Source organism: Prosopis cineraria, unplaced genomic scaffold (genome assembly GCF_029017545.1).
Source record: "Prosopis cineraria cultivar Desert tree isolate PC_DT_omini unplaced genomic scaffold, ASM2901754v1 PC1441, whole genome shotgun sequence".
Classification (NCBI taxonomy): Eukaryota; Viridiplantae; Streptophyta; class Magnoliopsida; order Fabales; family Fabaceae; genus Prosopis; species Prosopis cineraria.
In genome coordinates this window covers 1-23,111 of record NW_026556766.1, presented here as the reverse complement: position 1 = coordinate 23,111, position 23,111 = coordinate 1, and the positions used below count along the sequence as shown (strand labels likewise).

General features: G+C 34.7%; 2 protein-coding genes across 2 annotated transcripts; both read left to right on the top strand.

Moving 5' to 3' along the window:
* Positions 1-349: 349 nt before the first annotated feature.
* LOC129300128 (uncharacterized) lies at positions 350-11,353 on the top strand. Its single transcript, XM_054938657.1, has 12 exons — positions 350-808; positions 7,284-7,348; positions 7,687-7,759; positions 7,944-7,962; positions 8,140-8,259; positions 9,208-9,277; positions 9,630-9,673; positions 9,754-9,795; positions 10,062-10,121; positions 10,263-10,330; positions 10,726-10,783; positions 10,957-11,353. Exons 1-12 carry the CDS (start codon positions 501-503, stop codon positions 11,047-11,049), a joined length of 1,020 nt encoding a protein of 339 aa, XP_054794632.1. The 5' UTR covers positions 350-500; the 3' UTR covers positions 11,050-11,353.
* A 3,767-nt stretch (positions 11,354-15,120) lies between these two features.
* On the top strand, positions 15,121-17,089 carry LOC129300129 (alpha carbonic anhydrase 1, chloroplastic-like). Its single transcript, XM_054938658.1, has 5 exons — positions 15,121-15,464; positions 15,867-16,075; positions 16,172-16,278; positions 16,391-16,493; positions 16,588-17,089. Exons 1-5 carry the CDS (start codon positions 15,401-15,403, stop codon positions 16,897-16,899), a joined length of 795 nt encoding a protein of 264 aa, XP_054794633.1. The 5' UTR covers positions 15,121-15,400; the 3' UTR covers positions 16,900-17,089.
* The last annotated feature ends 6,022 nt before the right edge of the window (positions 17,090-23,111 follow it).

The following is a 23,111-nucleotide window of genomic DNA, read 5'->3' as shown; positions in this document are numbered from 1 at the left end:
AATATGGATCAAATTCATATTAAGTAAATTAACTTTTGTTGGTAGTATATCTTAGAATTGACTGTGTACAACCGGCCCAACCCATCATCACAAAGTGCAAAAGTCCACCATTACAGCCCAAGCTGAGGTTTTTTTTTTTTGAGTCGGTGATGCTTTATTTTCTCGTTTAACTTGTTTATTTTCTGGCCATGATTTTCGCGTGTTCTTCTTTACTTTACTGTAGAGAGGAGGGTTAAAAAAAAAAAAAAACTCTAAGGTGGTTGGTGACATTACGATCACGTGGAGGCAAAGCTCTAAAGCGACGTTAATCGGTACTTTCAGTGGGCTCCAAAATAGATATTTTAATTTAGTGAACATGAATCTGGCAACTTGAAGCTCCGGCCAGAGTCTTGTACCTTACCAATCACAGTCTCACTGCGAACTGAAAAAGCACACTTTGCCATTGGTATACAGCGCCATCACTCCAATCTGATAGCAGATACCCTTGGCCTCCCGGAGCCATGGCCGGAGCTCTAAGTCTCCCACAATTCTCAGTTTTTGGGTCTGTTCCATTGCCTAAAAGAGTAACCCGAAGCACGGTGTCCATTAGAGCGACTTCGGAAACCTCTCCGTCCTCTTCCGCTTCTGTGAGCATCACAGAAGACCCAAAACCGGATTCTCCGCCCTCATCGTCCACGTTTGCTCCTCCACTCAATTTCAAGCCTCCTGAGCCCAAGCGCTTTCAAGTGAGGCCTGACCAGTCTAATGACGTGTTTGGAGCGGCAATTCCCTTGTTCTTGCGCTTTGGTACTGGAGTTTTCGCTTCTGGGTAAGCAAATGTATTCTGCCGTGTGTTTTGTTCCCAATTTCTTCCCCACATAACCTTCAATTATCGCTTATGGCACTGGAAATTCGAGGTCAATTTCAAATATTAATGAACCCAAGGATGACAAGCTTCAAATGCTAGCCATAGCGGGCATAATGATAGGTTTTCTGACCTTTTTCTGCTGTGGCTTAATGACTATCTAAAACTCTTTAAGGTCTACTAAGAAACATTGGTCTTTATTCCTTACCGTTACTGCTGCACCTTAAACAATGATTTTAGATGGAATCTGATAAGATCACATATAATATTCCCTTAAAAACTTATTCGTGAATGAGACGTCAAAAAATAAATTAAGTTTGATTTTATTTGATTTAGGAATATTTTAGGGTAGATTTCTGGAAATTATATTTGGATATTTAGTTTTTATATTTTATTTAGATTTTATTCAGTATTTTATTCAGATATAGATTTTAGAATGTTTTATTCCTTTATCTAGTTATCTAAATTTCATTTAATATTTTGAATTGTATTTGACTTTATAAATATAACTAACAACTTAAAAACTAGCATATCATCAATAAAATATTCTTTAAATCCTTTTGAGATCCTCTTGAACGTGACTATTGAGAGAAATATAGAATGATTTGTTAATATATTTATTTCTCTTATTTTCTTCCACACATACTAGTCAGGAAACCAACCCTTTGAAAACTTATTCAGCAACTCATCAAAAAATCAAAACTCAAGCGAATTAGATCATCTAGCCACTATTACCTTCAGACTCGAAGCTCTTGATTTGTTAAAAGAAAAGGTAGAGGCATTTGAAATCTCCACATTCAATAAAGGCAATAAGTCGAAGGAGACCCATCACAGACGCTACTATGAAGATGAAAGTGAAGACGAACAAGACAATTGTAGACACAACAGATATCACCACACCAACATTGAGTAGAGGTGGGAACATGCGCCAACCTGGCCCATATAGTTTGAGAGAAATGTAGGTCGGGTTGGGTTCAACCCGTTTTTATTTTTCCAATCCAACCAAACCCTTAAGTGTTAGGGGGTTAAATGGGCTAACCCATTAGCCTATTTATTTATTTTTTATGATTTTTTTTTAAAATACATCTAAATAATAAGTTTTAATTTGATTTTCCTTCATGATTCATTCTAAATATACCAAAATGTTAATTTATAATGTTTGTACAAAATATATAAATTGATCCAGCTGAATGAGTTATGCTAATATGGTTTTCATCCACAAAATTTTTCCCTTTTTTCTTTTTTTAATTTTTTGTGAAAAATAATATGGGTTAAATGAGCCAATCCTAACCCATATAGTTCACGGGCTATATAGTTTAGGCTAGAAAAAATTGTTTTTATTTCGGCCATTTTTTTCCTTGACCCGACCCTTATAACCAATTATTCAGGCCAACCCATATAACCCAACCTTTGTTTCCGACTCTATCCATGAGGACAGTTTTTAAAGGCAGAAAAATACTTTAAATATTATGACACACTTGAAGAAGAGAAGGTGGATGTGGTGTTGATGGCTCTAGAAGGAGATGCCCTTGATCTATTCACTTGGATCAACCATGAGAGAACGCTGCACTATTGGGACGAACTTGTTACATCTTTTAAGAAAATTTTGGACGCCCAAAATACTTGAATCTTGATGAATACTTGTATAGCATCAAACAAGAGGGCTCGGTACATGAGTATTGCCAGGAGTTCTCCAAACGGTCTGCCCGAGTTAAACATTGGCCTGCACACTGCTTGCTTAGAGTATTTCTAAATGGATTGTGCAAAGAGCTATGAGCAAACATGTGTATCCACAAACCAAAGTAAGTCTATTGGGCAATAAGTCTTGCCCTAGAGTTTGAAGGCAAGTTGCATCCATGAGGGCTCAAGCCCAATTTTTTCTAGATCTAACATAGGTCCAGTGTTGCGTCTACACCTCTTGCACGTCATTAGAAGAATTTTGCAACAGCATCTTCAACGAGTACGCACAAAAATTCCTCCATAGACACCAAACAACAAAGGAGGAGAGAGAAAGCTTGTGTTTTTGCTATGGGGACACGATCAAGCTTAGGCATCACTGCAAAAGCTCCATCTCGCTTGTGGAAATTTTAGAAGAAGTGATACCCCCTCTTGAAGATATTGGAGTCGAAGAAAATGATGATGGAGTTGAAATCTCTTTAAATGCAATCATGGGAAGTAATATGGGTTCTGCTATGAAGTTCAAAGGCATGTCAGGCAATCACGAAGTATTATTAATTGTGGATGGTGAGTCCACTCATAATTTTATTTTAAATTCTCTGGTACTAGATCTTCTCCTGCCTACCAATTTTATTTCTACCTTTAGAGTTCAAATTGATGATAGTAGTATTATTCATTGCTACTGAATATGTAAAGATATAAAAGTTCAACTAACTGGGCTAACCATTAAGGAAGGCTTCTACCCCTTTACTCTTAGAGGGGTTGATCTAGTCCTTGATATTAGGTCACTAGCATCTCTCAATATGGTGCAAGGTATAAGGCCCAATGAGTCCCTAATAACAGTAGAGGTGCTCAGTTTAATTCACTATAACAAATAGAAGCTTCCGCTGCCTTTGATTAATTCCAACCTGAAACCACTATTTGAAGAATTGCCATTAGTTTTTGAAGAACCTATTAGTTTACCTCCACTTAAAAACCACTCACATGCCATTCCTTGGCTACTAGGGGCCAATCCACCTAATTTGTGACCATATAGGTAACCACATTACTAAAAGGTAGAAATTGAGAAACAAGTTAAAGAATTGCTAAAAAAGAGGTTCATCCAACCTAATTCTAATCCATTTGCCAGCCTCATTGTATTGGTCACAAAGAAACTTGGTTCGTGGCGTTTTTGCGTGAATTATTGAAAATTAAATAGCATTATGGTTCCAAATAATTATCCAATTCCCAACATTGATGAGTTACCCGAGGCAGTTCATTTTTTCAACTTGATCTCCATTTTGGATATCACCAAATTTGGATGTCACCTAAGGATATTCACAAAACAACATTTCGTACTCATTCTGGGCACTATGAATTCATAGTTATGCCATTTGGCTTAACTAATGCCCTAACCAATTTTCAAGTGGCTATGAACAATTTATTTCAGCCTTACTTGCAAAAATTTGTATTAGTATGTTTTGATGACATCTTAGTGTGCAGTTCCTCTTTCCAACAACACTAAAGATCACTTGTGCACAGTTTTATGAGCCTTACAGGAAAATTTGTTCTTTGTCAACTTAAAAAAAAATGCTTTATTGGGAGGCCACAAGTACCTTTCTTAGGACACAAAATTTCTGCCCAAGGGATTGAAGTTGAGGCTGAAAAGGTGGAGACAATATGGGAATGGCCTACTCCTAAAAATGTAAAGGAATTGCTTGGTTTCTTGGGCCTTGTAGGTTATCACTGAAGTTTTGTGAAGAATTTCAAGATCATCGCACCCCCCCTACTGAGTTGACTAAGAAGGATGCCTTCTTGTGATCTCAACGAGCTCATAAGGCCTTTAATCACCTTAAGCTTGCATTAATGATGTCACCTGTTTTATAGCTGCTTAATTGTAAGGAAGAGTTTACAATTGAATGCGATACATCTACTGAAGGGATTAGAGCTCTTCTTAAGCAAAATAATCATCCCATTACTTATTTTAGTAAAGGGTTTTCTGTCTCCAACCGCGACAAGTCTGCCTTTGATCAAGAGAACTCTTAGCATTAGTTCTAGCAATATAAAAATAGTGCCATTATCTCCTTGGAAGGCATTTCTTCATGAAGACAGATCATGCTAGTCTTCAATATCTACTACAACAACGCATTACAACTAATACTCAACAACGGTTGATCCTTAAGCTCTTGCCATTTAATTTCACTATCATCCACAAGGCAGGTGGGCAGGTGTGGATGATAAAAGGGTAGATGCCTTGTTAAAACGACACCAGCATGCAGATTTTTTCCAAATGACAGTGCCTTTTGCCTTGAATTACATGATCTCTCCTCTGAGTTGGCTTTAAATCCACTCACTAATGAGGTAATATTGGATTTGTAAAGGGATCCATCATCTCAACCAAGATTCCATTTAGTTGACCAAAAGCTCTTCTATGATAATCGAGTAGTCATACTTTACACATCTTAGTTGAGACCAAAGCTACTAGTAAAGGCTCACTCTTCCGCTATTGGAGGGCATGGCAGTTTTCTCAAAACATTTCAATAGCTCTTGGAGAATTTGTATTGGCCTACGACGAAAGTAGATGTGAAAGCTTATGTGCGACATTGTATCACTTGTTAGCAGAACAAGTATCAAACTTTAGCCCTTGTTGGACTTCTTCAACCCTTATCTATACCTCTTTAGATTTGAGAGGACATCTCACTTGATTTCATTACTGGCCTATTAAAGTCAGGTGGTTTTGAGGTCACATTAGTAGTAGTGGATCGTTTAAGTATGCCCACTTTATTGTTCTTGTGCACCCGTACACTGCAAAGAAAGTCGCAGTTGTTTTTCGTGAAGAAATTATCCAATTACATAGGGTATCTCACTTAATTGTCTCTAATAAGGACCCTATTTTCATGAGCTCTTTTTGGCAAGAATTATTCTGACTGAGCCAAACCAAGTTAAAAATGAGTACTGCTTACCATTCCCAAGCGAATGGTCAAATGAAGGTGGTCAATTGAGGCCTTAAAGCATTTTTTCACTCTTTTGCATATGAACAACCTCAGTTATGGCTTAAGTTTCTTTGCTAGGCTGAATCCTCCTACAATATAGGACATCATACATCCACCAACTCTTCTCCATTCAAGTAGGTGTATGGTAGGGATCCCCCTCATCTACTTCTTTATATGAAAGGAGAAACTTCTATAGCTGACTTAAAGGACCAATTGGAAACCAGAGATGCAATGCTCAAGCTATTGAAAGATGATTTGTGCAAGGCTCAAGACCGGATGAAGACTCATACTAACAAACATAAGAGAGAAGTTCAATATGTTGAGGGCAATGTTGTTTGATTGCAAGCAATGTTTTTAGAACCGGACCGAATATTGAACTAAGAAGGTCAGTGGTTCACAGTTCGCATGGTTCAATCGAGTTGGGCTAGTGGTCAAACCGGTGACATAATAATTAAATTAAAAAAATTATATATAATAATCTAAATAAATATGAAATTGCTACTTAACTTAAAAATAAAACCAAATCTTTTAAGTTTATCATGACTTGACAAGCCACATGACACAATATCACATCAAATGATTTAAAAATTGATCATTTTCTTAAAAAAATTGATAAAAAAATAAAAAAAATGTTTTTAACAATCCTGTTTTTGAAAATTGGGTTCGGCTCTCGGCTTGATCCCAATTCTCGGTCTTACCACTGGTCCAAAACGGCCCAGCTCAGCTCAACTCCTAAAATGGTTTTACATGCTAACCAAGTCGAAATCAGGATCAGTCTGACCATACGGTCTGGTCCGGTCTTTTAATCACTAGTTGCGAGTATAGCCCTTTCGCCAATGATCACTCACTAAGTGGAAATTTGAAATCGCCTCACTTCTTTGGTCCTCACAAGATCCCGTGGAAGATTGGGAAGGTAGCCTATGAATTAGAACTTCATTTAGATGCTTGAATTCACCCTATTTTTCATGTCTCTCTATTACGACGTGCTTATGGGATGGATCCACCCATTATCCCAGCTTCTTTACCACTATTTGCTGATTTTGAGCTACATATATTGCCTGATCAAGTCTTGGATCATCGCTGGATTCGCCGTCACTCGCTTGACCTATTGGTGCAATGGCAAGGGTGACCTGTGGAAGAGTCAAGTTGGGAGGATTACGACCTCTTGCGAGCTCAGTTTCCCTCTTTTCAACTTGAGGACAAGTTAAGTTTTCAAAAGGAGGGCAATGAGAAGATCCTAAATAATATTCTTTTAAAAACTTGTTCAAGAAGGAAGTGTTAGAAGATAAATTAAATTTGATTTTATTTGATTTAGGAATATTTTAGGATAGATTTCTAGAGATTATATTTAGATATTTAGTTTTTAGATTTTATTCAGATATAGATTTTAGGATGTTTTATTCCATGATCTAGTTATTTAGATTTCATTTAATATTTTGGATTGCATTTGGCTTTATAAATATGACTAACAACTTAAAAGTCAACATATCATTAATAAAATAGTCTTTAAACCCTTTGGAGATCCTCCTGAATGTGGCTATAAAGAGAAATACAGGAGATTCTTATTTTATATCATCTTAATAGATTTACTTCTATTATTTCCTTTTATTATTTTGAGCACTTAACAGTATCTTCAAATCACTTTTTCCCCAAGTTGAAGTCAACACATAAAATATATGATAAAAGACAAAAATCTTGAAAAAGTACTGCATCTTAGACAATGTGTCTCGCTGTAAATTTAGACAGCAACTGAATTCTGAATTTCTTGAGCTTGTGCTGTCTTATGGCAGGTATTCTTTTTCCTTCGTTCCTAAGGATGAATTTCCACCTGATCAGTATGCTTTGGAAGTTTCTGGTACACACCTGCCTTCTTTTAAGTTTAATACTTTGTTCTGGTTAATTATAGCATATTGTCGTTTAATATATTGCTGGCTTGCTGATGTGAATTAGAAAGCTGAGGAAAATCTAATAAGCTTGCATGTCAACCTGACGATTTTTAAAAATTAGAAATGAGTTTCTAAGTTTTCAAGTTTATGTCTTGACTTAAATAATCACTCATATATTTTGGAATAATTTCTGAAAATACAAATTTTATGGGGAAATCCATTTAAACGTGATAGTTCAAAGTCTTTTCATCACTGTATTTTGATTTTGTTTGCGGATTGAATGTTAACCCGAGTGGTATGATTCCAGGGTACAAGGTAAAAGAAACAGCAAAGTTAGGCCATCGCCCAGAGAAACCTATTGAGATATATGAATTTGAGAGGTATCTTGTTTTTCCCTGTCGAATATTCTAAAACACAGGCTTATGTCAGAATGCATTCGAAAATATTAGTTTCTTCCTTTCCCTTTGGCCTATGTTTATCGTCACATACCTCTTGAAGGAATGCACTAACTATCTATATATTGTTTTTCCTTCCAATTTATGGGCTATCATGGATTATGTGCAGCTGTCCATTTTGTCGAAAGGTATGAGTTTCTGTCTTGGAGGATTTGTGCTAGGTCTTTTCCTTCGTTACTTTTTTTTGGGGTGGTGGAAGTGGGAATCATTAGGATCTATGCAAAAATTGAACCTTCAGATTCTGGTATCATATGCAAGACCTAATTTTTCGGTGTGGACTGGACTAATATTTTGATCACGCACAGGTCAGAGAAATTGTTGCTGTTTTGGACATCGATGTTCTTTTTTATCCATGCCCTAGAAATGGACCGAATTTCCGTCCCAAGGTTGCTCAGATGGGTGGAAAACAGCAATTCCCCTACATGGTCAGCTTGATTCCTTTAAACCAAAAGCAAACCAGAAAAGAAACTCTGATGCTTCTTTCTATATTTTTTGAGAAAAAATTTTAATTACAGGAAAATAACTGATGAACCTACTCCACATTACTGAAGTGTATCTAAAAACTTGGTTGCTGTTTTTCATATACCATTCTAGCATCTTACATTTCCTATTTGCTTGCAAATAGGCTCAAAATGCTAGCATTTGAAATTATAAAGATAGCTTTATAATAGAATGAGGTTCTATATCACACGTTACTTGAAAGTTGAAATGAAGTAAGCTGAAGCCAATTGGTTTGATCTGATAGATCTTTAAAGGTGCAACTGCTACTTGGGGAAAATTTCTTTATGTATTAGTTACCATTTGTATTCTGCTCACATACACCTGGTTATGATATTATACTCTTATTTTTAAGGGTAAAGGTGTATTTTTGTCCCTGAAGTATTCTTCGAAGAGCACTTAACATTCTAAACTATTGATCAGAACAATTTTGCCCATAATGTAATTAAAACAGAGCATTTTTAACCTTGCCGTCAAATTCCAAACGCTGACCGCTAGAAAATGCTAACTAGGACTGCAACGTTGACGGTTAGGGAATTTAACGGCAAGGGCAAAAATGATCTGTTTTAATTACTTTAAAAGTATAATTGCTCTGACCAATAGTTTGAGGTGCTGGGTGTCTCTTGGAGAATACTTTAGAGGCAAAAATGCATATTTACCCTACTTTTAAATAAAATGGTACTAAACCATCTAATGCTTCGGTAATGATTTTGTTGTTTTCAAAAAACAAAAAGCTTTCTTCTTTTTAAAGTTTTGCAGTAGCTTTTTTTGTAGTAATTTTAGTAGTTATGCATGCACTTGACATATCAAGACCTGTGATGATTCTGTGCGTGTCTTTGAAAGACGATTCTGTTTTTGTGTATCTTTGTTTTCAGGTGGATCCAAACACAGGCGTTTCCATGTATGAATCGGATGACATAATCAAGTACTTGGCTGAGAAATATGGTGTGTGCCATCATATCTACCCTTGTCTCTATCATATGCCTATGTAGTTTTTCCCCAATCAATCATAATAAAAAGATATTGCTGCTGTTGGTTTCATGTAAAAGATAATTCAAAACTGTGAATTTTATCACTTAAGCATCAATATTGGCAAATCTGGATATTTTCTCTTTTTCTTATCTCAGAATCACCTTGCTATATTGCAGCCTGTTTACCCATAAGAAGGACTAAAACGTTGTGATACTGCTTTCACTTCATTTCTGAGCACATTATATTTTATGAGTGCATTTTTCACCAAGTTTACATGGTGGAAGCCTGCAAATTTTCTATTAAATATTCCTTTTCTGTTCTGCAGGAGATGGAAGTGTTCCAATCACTTTATCTCTTGGATTATTTACGGTTAGAATCTGGTTCTATTATCACTCACAGGTTAAATCATATGGGTTATGTTACTAATAAACACTATCTGCTTGCTGCAGACGCTGAGTGCTGGCTTAGGTATGCTTGGTCGAAGGGGAAAGGTAGTATGGTTTTCTACTCCTTTTTTTTAGTGCGAAATTAACTCAGTTTCTTTTCTTTCCTTTCCTTTTTTTTTTTTAAAAAAAAAGCAGCTCCTTTCTGAATTACTTGGGGAACTATTGCATATGTGAATTGGCTAGCAGGCAGACTGTTATATGTTTTTTAGAGATTTTAGTACTTTCGTGAATTCTGTTTTTAAAACTTATTGTTGATATTTCAATTTCATCAGTAAAAAAATGACTAATAACTACTTAATTTCTATTTTCAGGGTAGCACTTATACTCCAGCAAAATTACCTCCAGAGCCACTAAAAATATGGGCATATGAGGTTGGTAGACCATGAAACTAAATTCACACGAATCTATGCATTGTATTGCTCAACTCAGTATAAATTTCTGTATGAGAAAATCTTTGATTTGACCTCTCTGGTTTGAGATCATAGGACCAATATTTGATATTTTTCTTTCAGGGTTCACCTTTCTGCAAACTTGTACGTGAAGTACTCGTAGAGTTGGAGCTGCCACATTTGCAAATCACGTAATCTCCTTATTTCCAAACTAGCTGACTGTTAGATCTGATGTCAAAGAAAAAAATTTATTATGGTTGTCTTGAGATATTATCTAAATTCACTTCATATTTTATACGACTAACATCTTACGTATGAACCCTTTTGTTAATAATCGTTACTAGTTGAGTTTTGACCACTATATTGCTCATGCATCTTATGTTGATTTCATTGGTTAAAACCATGCATGGTTGTGGCCATATCATACATACGCTTCCTCTCCAATTAGATAGAGAAGATGCAAATCTTCATTAGTGATTGGGAATTCCATAAAAAATTAGTAATGGAGTCTTTCGTGTAGTGTAGGTAAGGTCTATATGCAATCTTGCTTTTCTGTGTAATCAATTTCCTTTTCATTTCATTTCAGCTGTTCTCGAGGTAGCCCGAAACGACAGATGCTATTAGAAAAAACTGGGCATTTCCAGGTACTTGATCTATTCTGGTAATCTGGTCAAAAAAAAAAAAAAAAAAGATCTATTCTGGTAATAAGTTTGTCATGTTCACGAGCACGCTCACAATGTAGGTTTGCTAACCTGGAGACATGATCTCATTTTGGTTAGGGGATAATATGAATTTGGATGCTTATGGTTGACTGCAGGTACCCTATTTGGATGATCCGAACACTGGGATTGGAATGTATGAGAGTGCAGAGATTATAGAATATCTAAGAGCAACTTATGCTCTTCAATAAATCACGTTTCCAGAGGCTCGTGAATGTGAATTTTTAACTCACTCCCATTATGTCACTCTACCAGTCTGTCTTTGCTTCCTCTTGGGAGGTGTGATTGCTAGTTGTTCAAATTCTTGGATAAGTTAACTTGCATGCAAATATCTAGTCAAGTAGCTAGATCAAGACAAATTGCCAAAATTGAAAGTCTTCATTTTGTTGGCTGACAGTGAGATTACTTAGAGCATGTTTGGCTTGTTGAAGGAAAGGGAAAAGCGGAAGCAAAAAAAATTAATACATCATTTTAATAGCTTTTATCTCTTTTTAATACCTCGAAAATAACAACACGAACTAACGCCGTTTAGTTTAAGTAGTTCAACACTCTTTCTAAAAGAGGTTTTGGGTTGAAATTTAACGTATGGAAAAAGGAGGGGAATAAGGAGCGTCTTACATCAATGCGATTCTGTTTGACTCGATTGAAAAAACAATAACAACATGATTATCATTTTTCGTATCTGAATTATTTTTTAATTATTTGCTTTATTCCATCTTATTTTATGTGTGCTTAAACTCCTGAAAGGAAAGGGGAAATTATTTGCAAGGAATAACAACGGGTTAACAATTAAATGCCCGTCAGCATGTTCACGTGGTCAAGAAACAAACTGGGTATTTGATATAAATAATTTGATTCATTTTCATTTTTCAGTAAAATTATTTTTTAACTTTATAATTTAAAAATTCATTGTATACTTTTTACAAAATTAAAAATGTTGATAAAGCTATATAAAATTTTAATTATGTAAATTTAATAGAAATAACTAAATAAGTCAAGCCTCGTAATAAACTGGCTGACCCGAAGATTCCATTAACAAACCTACAGGGGCGGTGTGCCAATGATGTGGACGTTTTTGGGCATCAAAACAGTTTTAAGCATTTTCTAAGGCCGAAGTAGGGTGACCTTACTTTTTTTAGTTTTTAAGGCTCAAACACAAACACAAACACATTTTAATTATTTTCCTTCCTTCTCTCTCTCTCTCTCTCTGTGCGTTTCTATTTCCATGCCCGCTTCACAAATCTTCCCCCTTCTTCATGTGGAATAAAAAAAAAAAAAAAACCCCAAATTATTCTGCTTTGTGATCCTTACAATGTGGGAAGTGGGGACTGAAGAATATTATCTCTGGGGCTTCAATGGCGAAGATGAAGTTGACTTCCATTTAATCACATTGTCTCTGAAATTCCGTGGACGTCTTAGATTGCAGAGAAAAAATATGCATCATGAACTCTTCTCAGCTGAATTATCTATATGAGATTTTCATGGTTCAGTTTTTTTCTATTTTTAATTAGATTTTAGAAATTTTTTTTATCTTACATGAAACAGTATATAAAATAATACTGCTATTTATCTTATAATTATTAATTTCTAAAGAAATATTTTAACTTTAAAACATAACCTAAAAAAAAAAAATACCCTTCCTGGTTTTGCTTTTTCTGAGTCAGTGAGTTCTGTATTTAGTGTTATGCTTATACAATGTATTGGTACTATTTGGGAGTCTCAAAGTTTAGTATCTCTTCCCCGACATGTGTCTCCCACGCGACCTCCATCTACTCATTTAGCAGATTGCGCAATGTGACATGCGTGCTTTGTTGCTTTATACCGACCAGTTCCGTTCCGTTAATGGCAACAATTTGATAGGAGATTATATTGTTTGATGACTTGTAATAATGTCTTGATTGTTAACCTCCACGGTCTTTAACAAGTCAGTTACAAATACTCCAACTCCCCAAGCCAGTCATTAAAAAAAAAGAAAAGAAAAGAACTTGAGCGTGAGGAAGCCATTTCAAAACCCAAATATAGATGACATCCACCTATGTTATCAATACTATAAACGACAACAACAACACAGCTTGTTGGTAAAAAAAAAAAAAAAACAACAACAACAACAGCAACACAGCTTCGATATGTTAGATTTGAGCTTTGTTTAGCTTAGTTAACCCCCCGTTTCTCTCTCACGCTAATACAATGGGTCAAACTCTCTCGCTCTCCATTTGCATTTATGCATGTCTTAAATGTAGAAATTCGTTGAAGGGTTTATTTTAATTTTAGATGTAACATTTCAATCTACTCTGTCTTTAATATTTATATTTTTTAAACCATACATATTGAATTGCATACATTCATCAATGAGACTCGTTTTCAATGCAAATGAATAGGTAATAATAATACATATCTTTTTGCAAATAACTAGTTTACCTAATTTTATTAATATATGTAATTTAATAATAATAAAAATTTATAAAGAATTTATCATTTATATGCAACAGTAAATTATTGAAAAATATAATAAACAAATCATAATCTAAAATATAATAAATGTTAGGATGTTTGCTTGATTTTATCTTATAACATGGATAATATCTATACAAACCCTAGAGTTTTATTGTTATTTAGATAATTAATTTTTAAGAAAATATGATTTTTTTACCACAAAAAACAACGAATATAGATGAATTTATAATTCTCAAAATTAAAAAAAAATTTACTAGTGAGTTAGCCTGCTAACCCACAAAAGATGCGAGTTATGCCAGCCAGTGACCTGCTGCAGGTCAGCTTTCAACCTGCAAATTAGCTTATATTACCAACTCTATTTACTTTCTCCAATTTAAAATACAAGATACTTTTAACTACATTTATAAGAATTAAAAAAATTAATTTATATTATTAAACGGGTAAAAAAATAATAAGTAGGCTAACCTTTGCACTGCATAACTTGGATTAGCAAATGAAATGTACTATATATATTTTATAGATTTAAAAAATACAGATCGAGAAGCTTCTGTATATGGTATGCGCGCGGTACAGTGGCAGTGCGTGGGGCTCTTTGGATAAGCAGTCGCCTCTATTATTGAGCCTCAATGGTGAGTATTGCTCACCTTTTCAATTCCTTTGGTGGTTTGGTTTCTTTTTAAAGTTTTTTGCCCTTTTTCTAACACTGACTAATTTTATTTGAGTGTGATATTAGATTTTGTATTTGATTAATTTTACGGTTGTGGATAATTAATTTTCTTAGGGCCTTTTATGTAAGTTCAAGTCCGAATAAGTACTACCCAAATAAATTCAGCTCACCTAAATTACTAATTGTAGTGTTAAACTTAATTAGTTCATACTTCAAAAAAAAAACAAATTCCTATTAACCATATAAAATGGCCATTTTATTCCTGTGGGCTTCTAATGCCCCTGGGCAACCAAAACCAACACAAATTTTACTATTCTGATTATATTTATAAGGCATTTTTATAAATAAATAAAAGTGATCTTAATTATAATTTGTCGAAAATTTTTTTTTTTTCATTTTCAACAGTTTAACTTGAAAAAAATATTTGTTCAAATAACAAAATACCTTATTGTCTTTCTTTAATTAAAAAAGTTGAAATATTTTTAACAAATAAATTAATATGATAATTTTTCGATGGAGCATGAAGTTTAAAACTTTGATTGCTTGTGGCTTTGAAGGTGCTATTTTTTACAAATCATTAATATTTTTTATTTGAAAGAATATTAACCAACCTTCCGACACAAACTTTCAAGTGCTGTTTGGTCAATCTCAATCCCTCGTAGCCTCTTAAAGTGACATCTGAGCATGCGCACTATGCCAATCCCTCTCACCCGAAGTGGCCTACTTTTAACATCCATCCCAATTTTATTTTTTCAGACGCACAAAGGAATGTGAATCACGGAACATGGATCGTGTGGGAAGCTCCAATAAAATGAAAATTACTATATTAGTTTTGTTTCGACGTGCAATGTTTTCTGCTTTTTAAGATTGATTTTTTTTTTTCAAGACATACACATGATTTACTTTACACACACGCACGCACACACGAAGATGAGTTTGCTGGATTATATTTATGCTTATAATTGAGATGGAACCAAAATTGATTATGAGTCATGATCACTCACCAGTGCGTTTTCATATGAAAGCAATAGATCTTTGATCTTTCGCGCACAAATTAAATGGAGCCTATAAAACTATTACGCGCCGGAAGCAGCAATGAACAAGAGAAAAATTAAAATCAAGAACTCCAATTTCAATAAAATTTTTGGCGAAAATATTTTCAAGATCATGAATACGACTTTCCATGAGCACAGCCTCTTTTAAAAAAAAAAATATTTGCGAAAATGTAATTCTATAAATAAATCCTGTAAAGCTGCTCCTATCGCACCATCGAATCGTTGCAACAAGCAGCGCTCAAATCAGCAGTGTCTAACAAATTTACTGTTGCAACAGAAATACTGGAGAAAACAAGAGCATCTTCGTCCATAAAAGCTAATCAAAAGCACAAACACGACATAGCCATCCACTCCAACCCATCCAAAATGTCCATGACAATTTTCTTCCTAATCCTTTCCTGTGCATTGCTCGCACTTTGTACTTCCGCAGGTAAAAATCCAAATATTTCTTCCCATCGAATTTCACTTATATTGTTTCTTTCCAATGGCTGGCCTCTTTTTCCAGCAGAGACAAGTTTTCTTCGCTCATATCAAGAGTTGTTTTAGTGACTTATCTTCAACAGTTTCCGCTAGGAATTTATAATTGTTCTCAATTATCAGTCTATACAAATGATTTGGATGCATTAGTTTGCCACCAGCATAGCATTCTTAACATTTTACAAGTTGAAACAGAGTTCCCCGCCCCCTCTGAAGAGCCGTGAGTTTGGTGTTCTGTTTAGAGGTCTGGTTTTTGTTATGGTTTAAATTCAAATGATGCAGAGTATATCAAATTCTTTGTGTTGGCATGTGTTCATTTTTTGTTTCATAATCGGAAATTTTTATGGTGCACCAGATCCGGTTAATTTTGGCTATTATGGTGCAAATGGTCCTAATAAATGGGGCAGCTTAAGTCCAAGTTTCTCAGCCTGCTCCAAAGGAAAAGCTCAGTCCCCTGTGGACCTTAGGAATGAGAATATTGTGTACAACAAGCAATTGAAGCCCTTAGAACGACACTACCATTCTGCTAACGCCTCACTTGTTAACAACGGCTTCAACATTGGGGTCTGCTCCTGAACTAATACTTTATTCTTGATTCAAGCAGCATGCCCCGAATGCATTATCAAGCACTGATGAAGTAATTATATCATGCATGTATAGATTCATTTTGATATGAAAGTGGGAGATTTGAGAATAGATGGACAGAAGTTTTACCTGAAACAAATGCACTGGCATTCTCCTTCGGAGCACCGAGTTAATGGGAAGAAGTAAGTTCCTTCTCTTCTTTCCCCTTTCATTATGGTTCAGGAAGAAGGTTCAAACCATTTTTAATTGATTGTGAGGTTAAATATATATACACACACAAATATTGTGATACAGAATGGACGCGGAACTGCATCTAGTACACCAGAACGAAGAAGGAAGTTTTGCAGTTGTGGGGGTGCTGTACAAATTGGGTGATTCAGATCCTGTCATCTCCAAGGTGGGCTGGCTTGCATCAACTTGAAAATGTAAATAATTTCCATTTCAATTTGAGGTCCCGATCAAGTATAAAGGAGTGATATCGATCTGTGCAGCTGGAGAAGAAGCTAGTTGAGCTGGCGAAGGAGAGTTCAGCTGGCTACGATGGGGCCCATATTGATCTGGGAACCTTTGATGTGAGGCATATGAAGAGAAGAAGCCGAACATATTACAGATATGTGGGCTCTTTGACCACTCCTCCATGCAAAGAGAATGTGACCTGGAGCATTCTGGGCAAGGTAAGGTCAATCTCCACTGAACAGATCCATCTTCTCAAGGCACCTTTGAGCCCTCAGTTCAAGAATAATGCACGGCCTGTCCAGCCCCTTGACGGCCGCAAAATTCATAAGTACTCAGCTCAAGGTTAACTCATCTTTTGCTTCCCCTGTTAAACAGCAGAGTGTGTTGGCTTCAATCGTTTAGTCGTTTTATGAACATTGGACTGTTGTGGAATAGGCTGTGATGTTCAGAGGAGAGGGATCCCTCCCTTCCATTCTCTCTCGCTATTTCTAGCTCTCTTTTATTTCGAGGAATAAAAGACATTGTTCATCCATAAAATCACTGTTTTTCTTCTTTTTTTAAAAAAAAAATTACTGTTTTTCTAATACACATTTTTCATTTTATTTCATTTTGCATGCTCAAGGAAACTTGGAGTTGGGTGTTGATTTTCTTTAGCACAAGTTTGAATTCTGACTACTTGTATTTGGGGTGAGAAGATATATCATATCTTTTTTGGTTGGCGGCCAGTAAGAAGATATGTCATATCACTATTCACGCTCGCAATCGGAATTTTAGGCTTTTTCTGAAAGTTGTCAAATGAGTTTTATCATGATGAATTACGTCTCCAACCTTGTCTATTTTGATGTTACCTAAATGCTGCGGACATTTTAAAATTTTATATTCAACTAAATAGAAAACAAATAGTATCTTGATGTAGTATATTTTTTGGGTTCCATTGAGAATTGAAAGATATTAAAATTATATATGTCAGACACTGATATTTCAAATTGTCTAACGTATGCGTATTGATATTATATTTGATATCAATATTCACCTATATCTTTTCAATACATATTCACAAAGTATTGAAATGATATATTTAAATTTTAAAAAATTTAAATTTTTAATATGTATTCAATATTTTTAAATTTCTTATCAATATTTGAAAAAAAAAATTAAAAAATTAATTTATTAAAATTTGTAATATTAAATTTTTATTACTAATATCATTTTTGATTTGCTTTCAAAGTCAAAGATTAAATTTTTTTAAAAAAAAATAAGTTTTGGATACAATAAAAGAATAAATATTACATTTTTTAATTATAAAAATGTGGAAACGTAATATTATAATGGTTGAGAAGAAAAAAATATTAATACTTTACCTATTAGTAAAGACTAAATGATAAGCAATTAGGTATAGATAAAATAAAAATACAATTAATGATTATATTTTACTTCATATTATTATAAAGGATTATATATGTATGTTAATTTGAATTTTTTAAATTAAAATTATATTTTTAATATTTTTTATAAATATATATACAACTATCGAAAAAAATCATATCTTATATTTTTCAAAATTAAAATATTGATGTACGCATGCTGTATTTGATACATGTATCAATATCTTCACAACCTAGATGAATTATGCACCCCTTAATTGTGACATGAAAACGAGTAGGTGCAACAAAATAAAGAGGAGAAAGGAGAATAGCATTGACAAACACAGCCCAATCAGCACCATTTGAACTCGAGACGTAACCTACGATGGAAATTACGCCGAGATGCCTTTTTTGACCTTCACAGTTGTCTCAGGACTTACAGAAGAAGATGGGTCCAAGCTAAGCATGATGAGATTGTGAGTTAAAAAACAAAACAAAACAAATTACAGATTTATTTTACTTTTCAGATCTTTATTAAAAAAAAATCAATTACCAGACATGAATTCGGTATCTATCGAAGATGATGAGTACTACATCATGCATACCCATTGTTTCTCACTCTTTTATATTGTATTTCCATGGTTTTAGTTTTATATCTTAATTAAATTATTTTTTGATAAGTTGACAATAAAATTATTTAATTTTATATGTCAATTCTTCGAAAGTAAAAAAAAAATATTACATTTTAAATAAAAACAGAACTCAGTATATTTAAATTTAACTTAAACAATTTACACAACAATTTTATCGCGCAAATCAAATGTCACTTGGTTGATTTCTCACTGATGTGCGTCTGGCGAGACAGTCATTTTTTTCGTTAAAAAAAATATAATAATTTCCTTTCTGTTTTACTTAAATCACATATATTTTTCTTCAATTTTCAAAAAATATATTTTAATTCAATTATTAACAATGTTATGATCCTCTAATTCTATTTATCAGTCACTCTCAGTATATTTTACTGAAATTAAAAAAAATTAAATTTTATTAACTTTATCTTAAATTTTAACAAATTTTTACCTTTACCGTTTTTAAATTTCATTACAAATATTTTTATTTAAAATATTTAATAATGACCAAAATGTAAAGAGAATCATTAAGAGTTAATAAGTGCCTTATAAATATAATTAAATTTTTTTCCTCTTTGCCCTATGAATAAAATCAAAGGAGAATTTTTTAAAAATTTTAAAATATTTAATTTTTTATTTTTTTATTCTCTCTCCCAATTTTAAAAATTTAAATAATTACATAAATATTTAGATAAATAAATTTAAATTGCATGTTAAATTAATAAAATTAAGAAATAAATAAAAATTATATTGAGTAATTTATTATTATTAAATCCTATTATTTCATTAAGTTTTCTTAACTGTGCGTTTAAAATATTATTTTAGCCAATTTATGTATTGAAATTTTAGAAAATGTTGTTAAATAAATATATTTATAAAACCAAACAAAAAAAAACATAAATAAAAAAGTAAATATATGCATTAAATTTTTTGATAATTTAAATAATTTTTAGATAACATTTATATTTTAAATGTAGGTATATTGGTTTAATAACTTAACAGTCAACTAATAATTAGATAAATTAAAAATAAAATTTTAAAAATAGAAAGGATGTTTGTTTTGTAACTATTTAATATATTAGAAGAGGTTCAAGCATGTTTCAAAAAGATATCTATAATAAAACTTTTTTTAAAAAAATAAAATTAAAAGTTTTCTTATTGCAAAAGACTAAAGCTTAAGATTCTCCTCAACTTTTCATGTCATCAGACATCAAACGTTCATAAATTCTAAATCAGCTATTGCTAGTTAAATTTATCACTACATTCCCACATCTAAACTCTCAATGACAAGAGTTTAATGATATAGAGATGTAAAAGGATGATCCATAATTCAAAAGAAAATCAAAAAAACTTTCACTCTTTCCTTTTATAATCACTGACGAGAACGTAATCGTTCCCGCTCTGAGACTGAAATCATTGGCCATCAATACTTGCGATTTTTCCTCCCCAAAAATTATACGCCCAATCCCAGATCCATTAGGAAAAGTAAAATTTACAACTGCTCATTTATTAGAAAACATCACTCCTACTCTTGGTGAAGGGAAAAAAGCACTCACGATTCACGAATCTATTTACAAATTGTTAGTAGAGACTAGAGAGAAAAAGGAAACGCTAAAAACCAAATCACAGTAAAAGCAGAAGTATTTGGGAACAGTCGAGACCGTTATTCGACGTGTCACGTCATCTGTGCCTAGCACAAGCATCGGCGATTCCGAGCACGCAAGCTCGACGCCGTCGTGGAATCGTTTGACGCCTATTGCGGCACGTGGATCTCAGGCTCACCTACCCCCACGCGCCGGACCGCCTCCCAGATGCGAACCGCTTCATACCACCTAAACCAGGAGGTTCACTCTCCGTCACGCTGTTTCTCGGGGTCGGCTCGGCGCGGAAAGATGCGTCGATATCGCTAGCAGTGCTATTCCGCGGCAGCGTGGTCCGGTTCTTGATTGAAGAGAATCTTCTGGCGGAAGATCGGCTTTCTGGACCTTGTTTTCTTGGCGGCGGGGGCGGAAAATAGCTCTAAAGCTTTCAAAGAACCCTGGTTTCCGGCCTCTGCTTTTGCTTCGCATCAATTTTTCTTTAGCGGTGCCCGACTCAGAGGACCTTTGGCGAATTCTCAACCTGCGATTTCGATCCCTCCTCGATCTCACTCTCCCCATACATGAACCTTTGGCGACGATGGTTCGATCACTGAGGATTCCGATTTTCCCACTGACGCATCCGTTTGGGGAACAATCTGGTGTTCCCCAGCTTGTGGTTTCGACGATTCTTGGCATCCCCAAAGGAAGGTTTCTGAGGCTTTGGCAGGCCAATAATGGAGGCCTTGGACTTCAAAGAAACCCGCTGAGACTTGGATTTCAAACTGGGGTTCAAATTGGTAGAATTGGAGCTGTTACCCTTGGTGGATTCTTTTCGCTCGTAGACAGCATTACGGTCCCACCAGTCCAATTCTTCGTCCCTGGAGAGCCAGAAGGATTCAGCGGGGAGGGGGAATCAGGGTTGTTCTTCGGCAGATGCGCTTCCTCTGCCTGGTGGCCGTGACCGTCAGCAAGAGTCTCGCAGGCAATTTTGCGATCACCGGACCCGCCGCCGGCACACGCAGAAACCAATGTTTCGACTTGTGGCATTGCAGTTGGTAGACGCAAAAACGGAAGGCTGAGGCCTGCAAGGAAGAAAGTATGAAAGAGGGAAGAAACGGAGAAAGAGAAAGAAAGACAATGGTTTTTGTAGAAGTGGGTAGGAATGGAAGAGCCAAAGAGCACTTGAAAAGTAGGCGGGCGCGAGAGAGCGAGAGAGAGAGAGAGATTTAATAATACATTCATTATTCAAGAGGGGGAGCGGGAGGGCCGTGTTCAACTTGTTGACTGGTGCTCAGTCTCACCTCACGCTGGTTTTGTTTTTCTATGAATGCGAGTAGGCCACTCCCACTTTTCCAGATAGAGAGAGAGAGAGAGAGAAAGTAGACTATCTTGAGGCCCGTCAAAAGAATACGAAAACCATGAAAAAAACGCAGCGTTTTAGAGGGCGTTTTTTCCCCAACTTGAAGGTTTTTTCGTTTTCCTCCATGGCTGTTTTTTATTTTGACAGCTTCTCTAAGGCTGGTCTCTTCCTAGTTAGGTTCTCATCATGCACAGTGTGCCCTTGCTTTCTGATTAACAACCTGCATTTTATATTGGTCAGGTAGCTAGGCTACATAAATACCATAGCTGCTGACCTAAAAGTATGCATATCATGGTAGTTCATTCGTTACGTTATTCCACCATATATAAAATGGCTGTTGAGTTGAGGCTTACATTACATGTATTAGTTTCTTGCGTTTAGTAGGTTGACGTGAGTGCAATAGCTGTTGCAAGATAAAATTAAACACTCCAATACTGTCTGATACATACTGCTCGAATCATTAAAGAACTCTGTATGTCAAGATATTATGCATTAATTAATCGCGTTACTTATGTAGCTTGAATTTGTTAACTTTTCCCTCTTCCTAGAATAAGTCCCAATTTCATCAATGATGACATTCATTAAAAAAAAAAAAAAAAAGAATGTGAGGCGAAGACTATATACGTAGTCTTTGAAAAGTCCCTACTATATGTTCTGGGATGATCTTTTTGTTCTTTTTGACAAGTTGTATTCAGCATCCCTCATAAAACAAGAACGAGGTTCAGATTATTATTATATATTATTATTATTATTATTATTTATCATGCTGCAGAGTAATGAAAAAGGAATGTATACGAATCTGATTATATTACAGCTGGCTTTTCGAGTCGACCAACATTGCAGTATAAGAAAAAGAATACTCACGGCTCCTCGACAATAATGTATGCCTCGTATTCTCATAATTAATATCTCCGGTTTTATGCTTTTCCCGAATGTTTTAGGTAATTTTGTGAATATACATTAATGATACACTGACTCAGTTATTCAATGTAGGAATTAAATTAAAAATTGCGGGTTTGGGTAGTTAGGGGACACAGAAGACGCAATCAAAGAGGCTAGTAAAAGTTAGTTACAACAAACTAATCATATTCGCAGACCAAAACCGGTGGCAAATGCGGCGATGAATCCAGTTAATTATTCAATTGAAGTACTGCGACCGATTTTTCTGCTCAATCTGATGAAACGTTAATTTTTCCATAAGTGTGCGTGAAGCTTTTACGCGAACAGCGGCTTACAATCCCTGAGCAACCAGTCTAGATAGATAGAGTCCTCTTTTTTTTTTCCGGCCAGAAATTACATTAGCACAATCTTAAGATGGTGCGCTGATAATTCGTAACGTGAACGTGAAGAGGCGTATTTAGTGAGCTGTGGAATTAGAATTAAAAAATATTGATTTAAACTGGAGTTACTTGCTATATTATTTAAATATTCACTCCTGAATACTAATCAACGTGGATCAAATTATATAATGCATGATGCTCGAAGTAGCTATAAAATAATGCGGGTATTCCTGAGCTAATTGAAAGCAAAAACTGTGAAAGCATCTGAATTAGTAGCAGCATGTAGAGATTAGTGGTCAGATGTTTAATCTAATAAACCATCTTAAGATGGCATCAGATAGGGGGG

Excerpts from the sequence above, each read along its gene's own strand:
- LOC129300128 (XM_054938657.1), top strand. The coding sequence starts at position 501 with ATGGCCGGAGCTCTAAGTCTCCCACAATTCTCAGTTTTTGGGTCTGTT. Across the intron at positions 9,796-10,061 it reads TGCTTGGTCGAAGGGGAAAG|GGTAGCACTTATACTCCAGC; the intron begins GTAGTATGGTTT and ends TTCTATTTTCAG. Across the intron at positions 10,122-10,262 it reads TAAAAATATGGGCATATGAG|GGTTCACCTTTCTGCAAACT; the intron begins GTTGGTAGACCA and ends TTTTTCTTTCAG.
- LOC129300129 (XM_054938658.1), top strand. The coding sequence starts at position 15,401 with ATGTCCATGACAATTTTCTTCCTAATCCTTTCCTGTGCATTGCTCGCA. Across the intron at positions 15,465-15,866 it reads CGCACTTTGTACTTCCGCAG|ATCCGGTTAATTTTGGCTAT; the intron begins GTAAAAATCCAA and ends ATGGTGCACCAG. Across the intron at positions 16,076-16,171 it reads ACAACGGCTTCAACATTGGG|ATTCATTTTGATATGAAAGT; the intron begins GTCTGCTCCTGA and ends ATGCATGTATAG.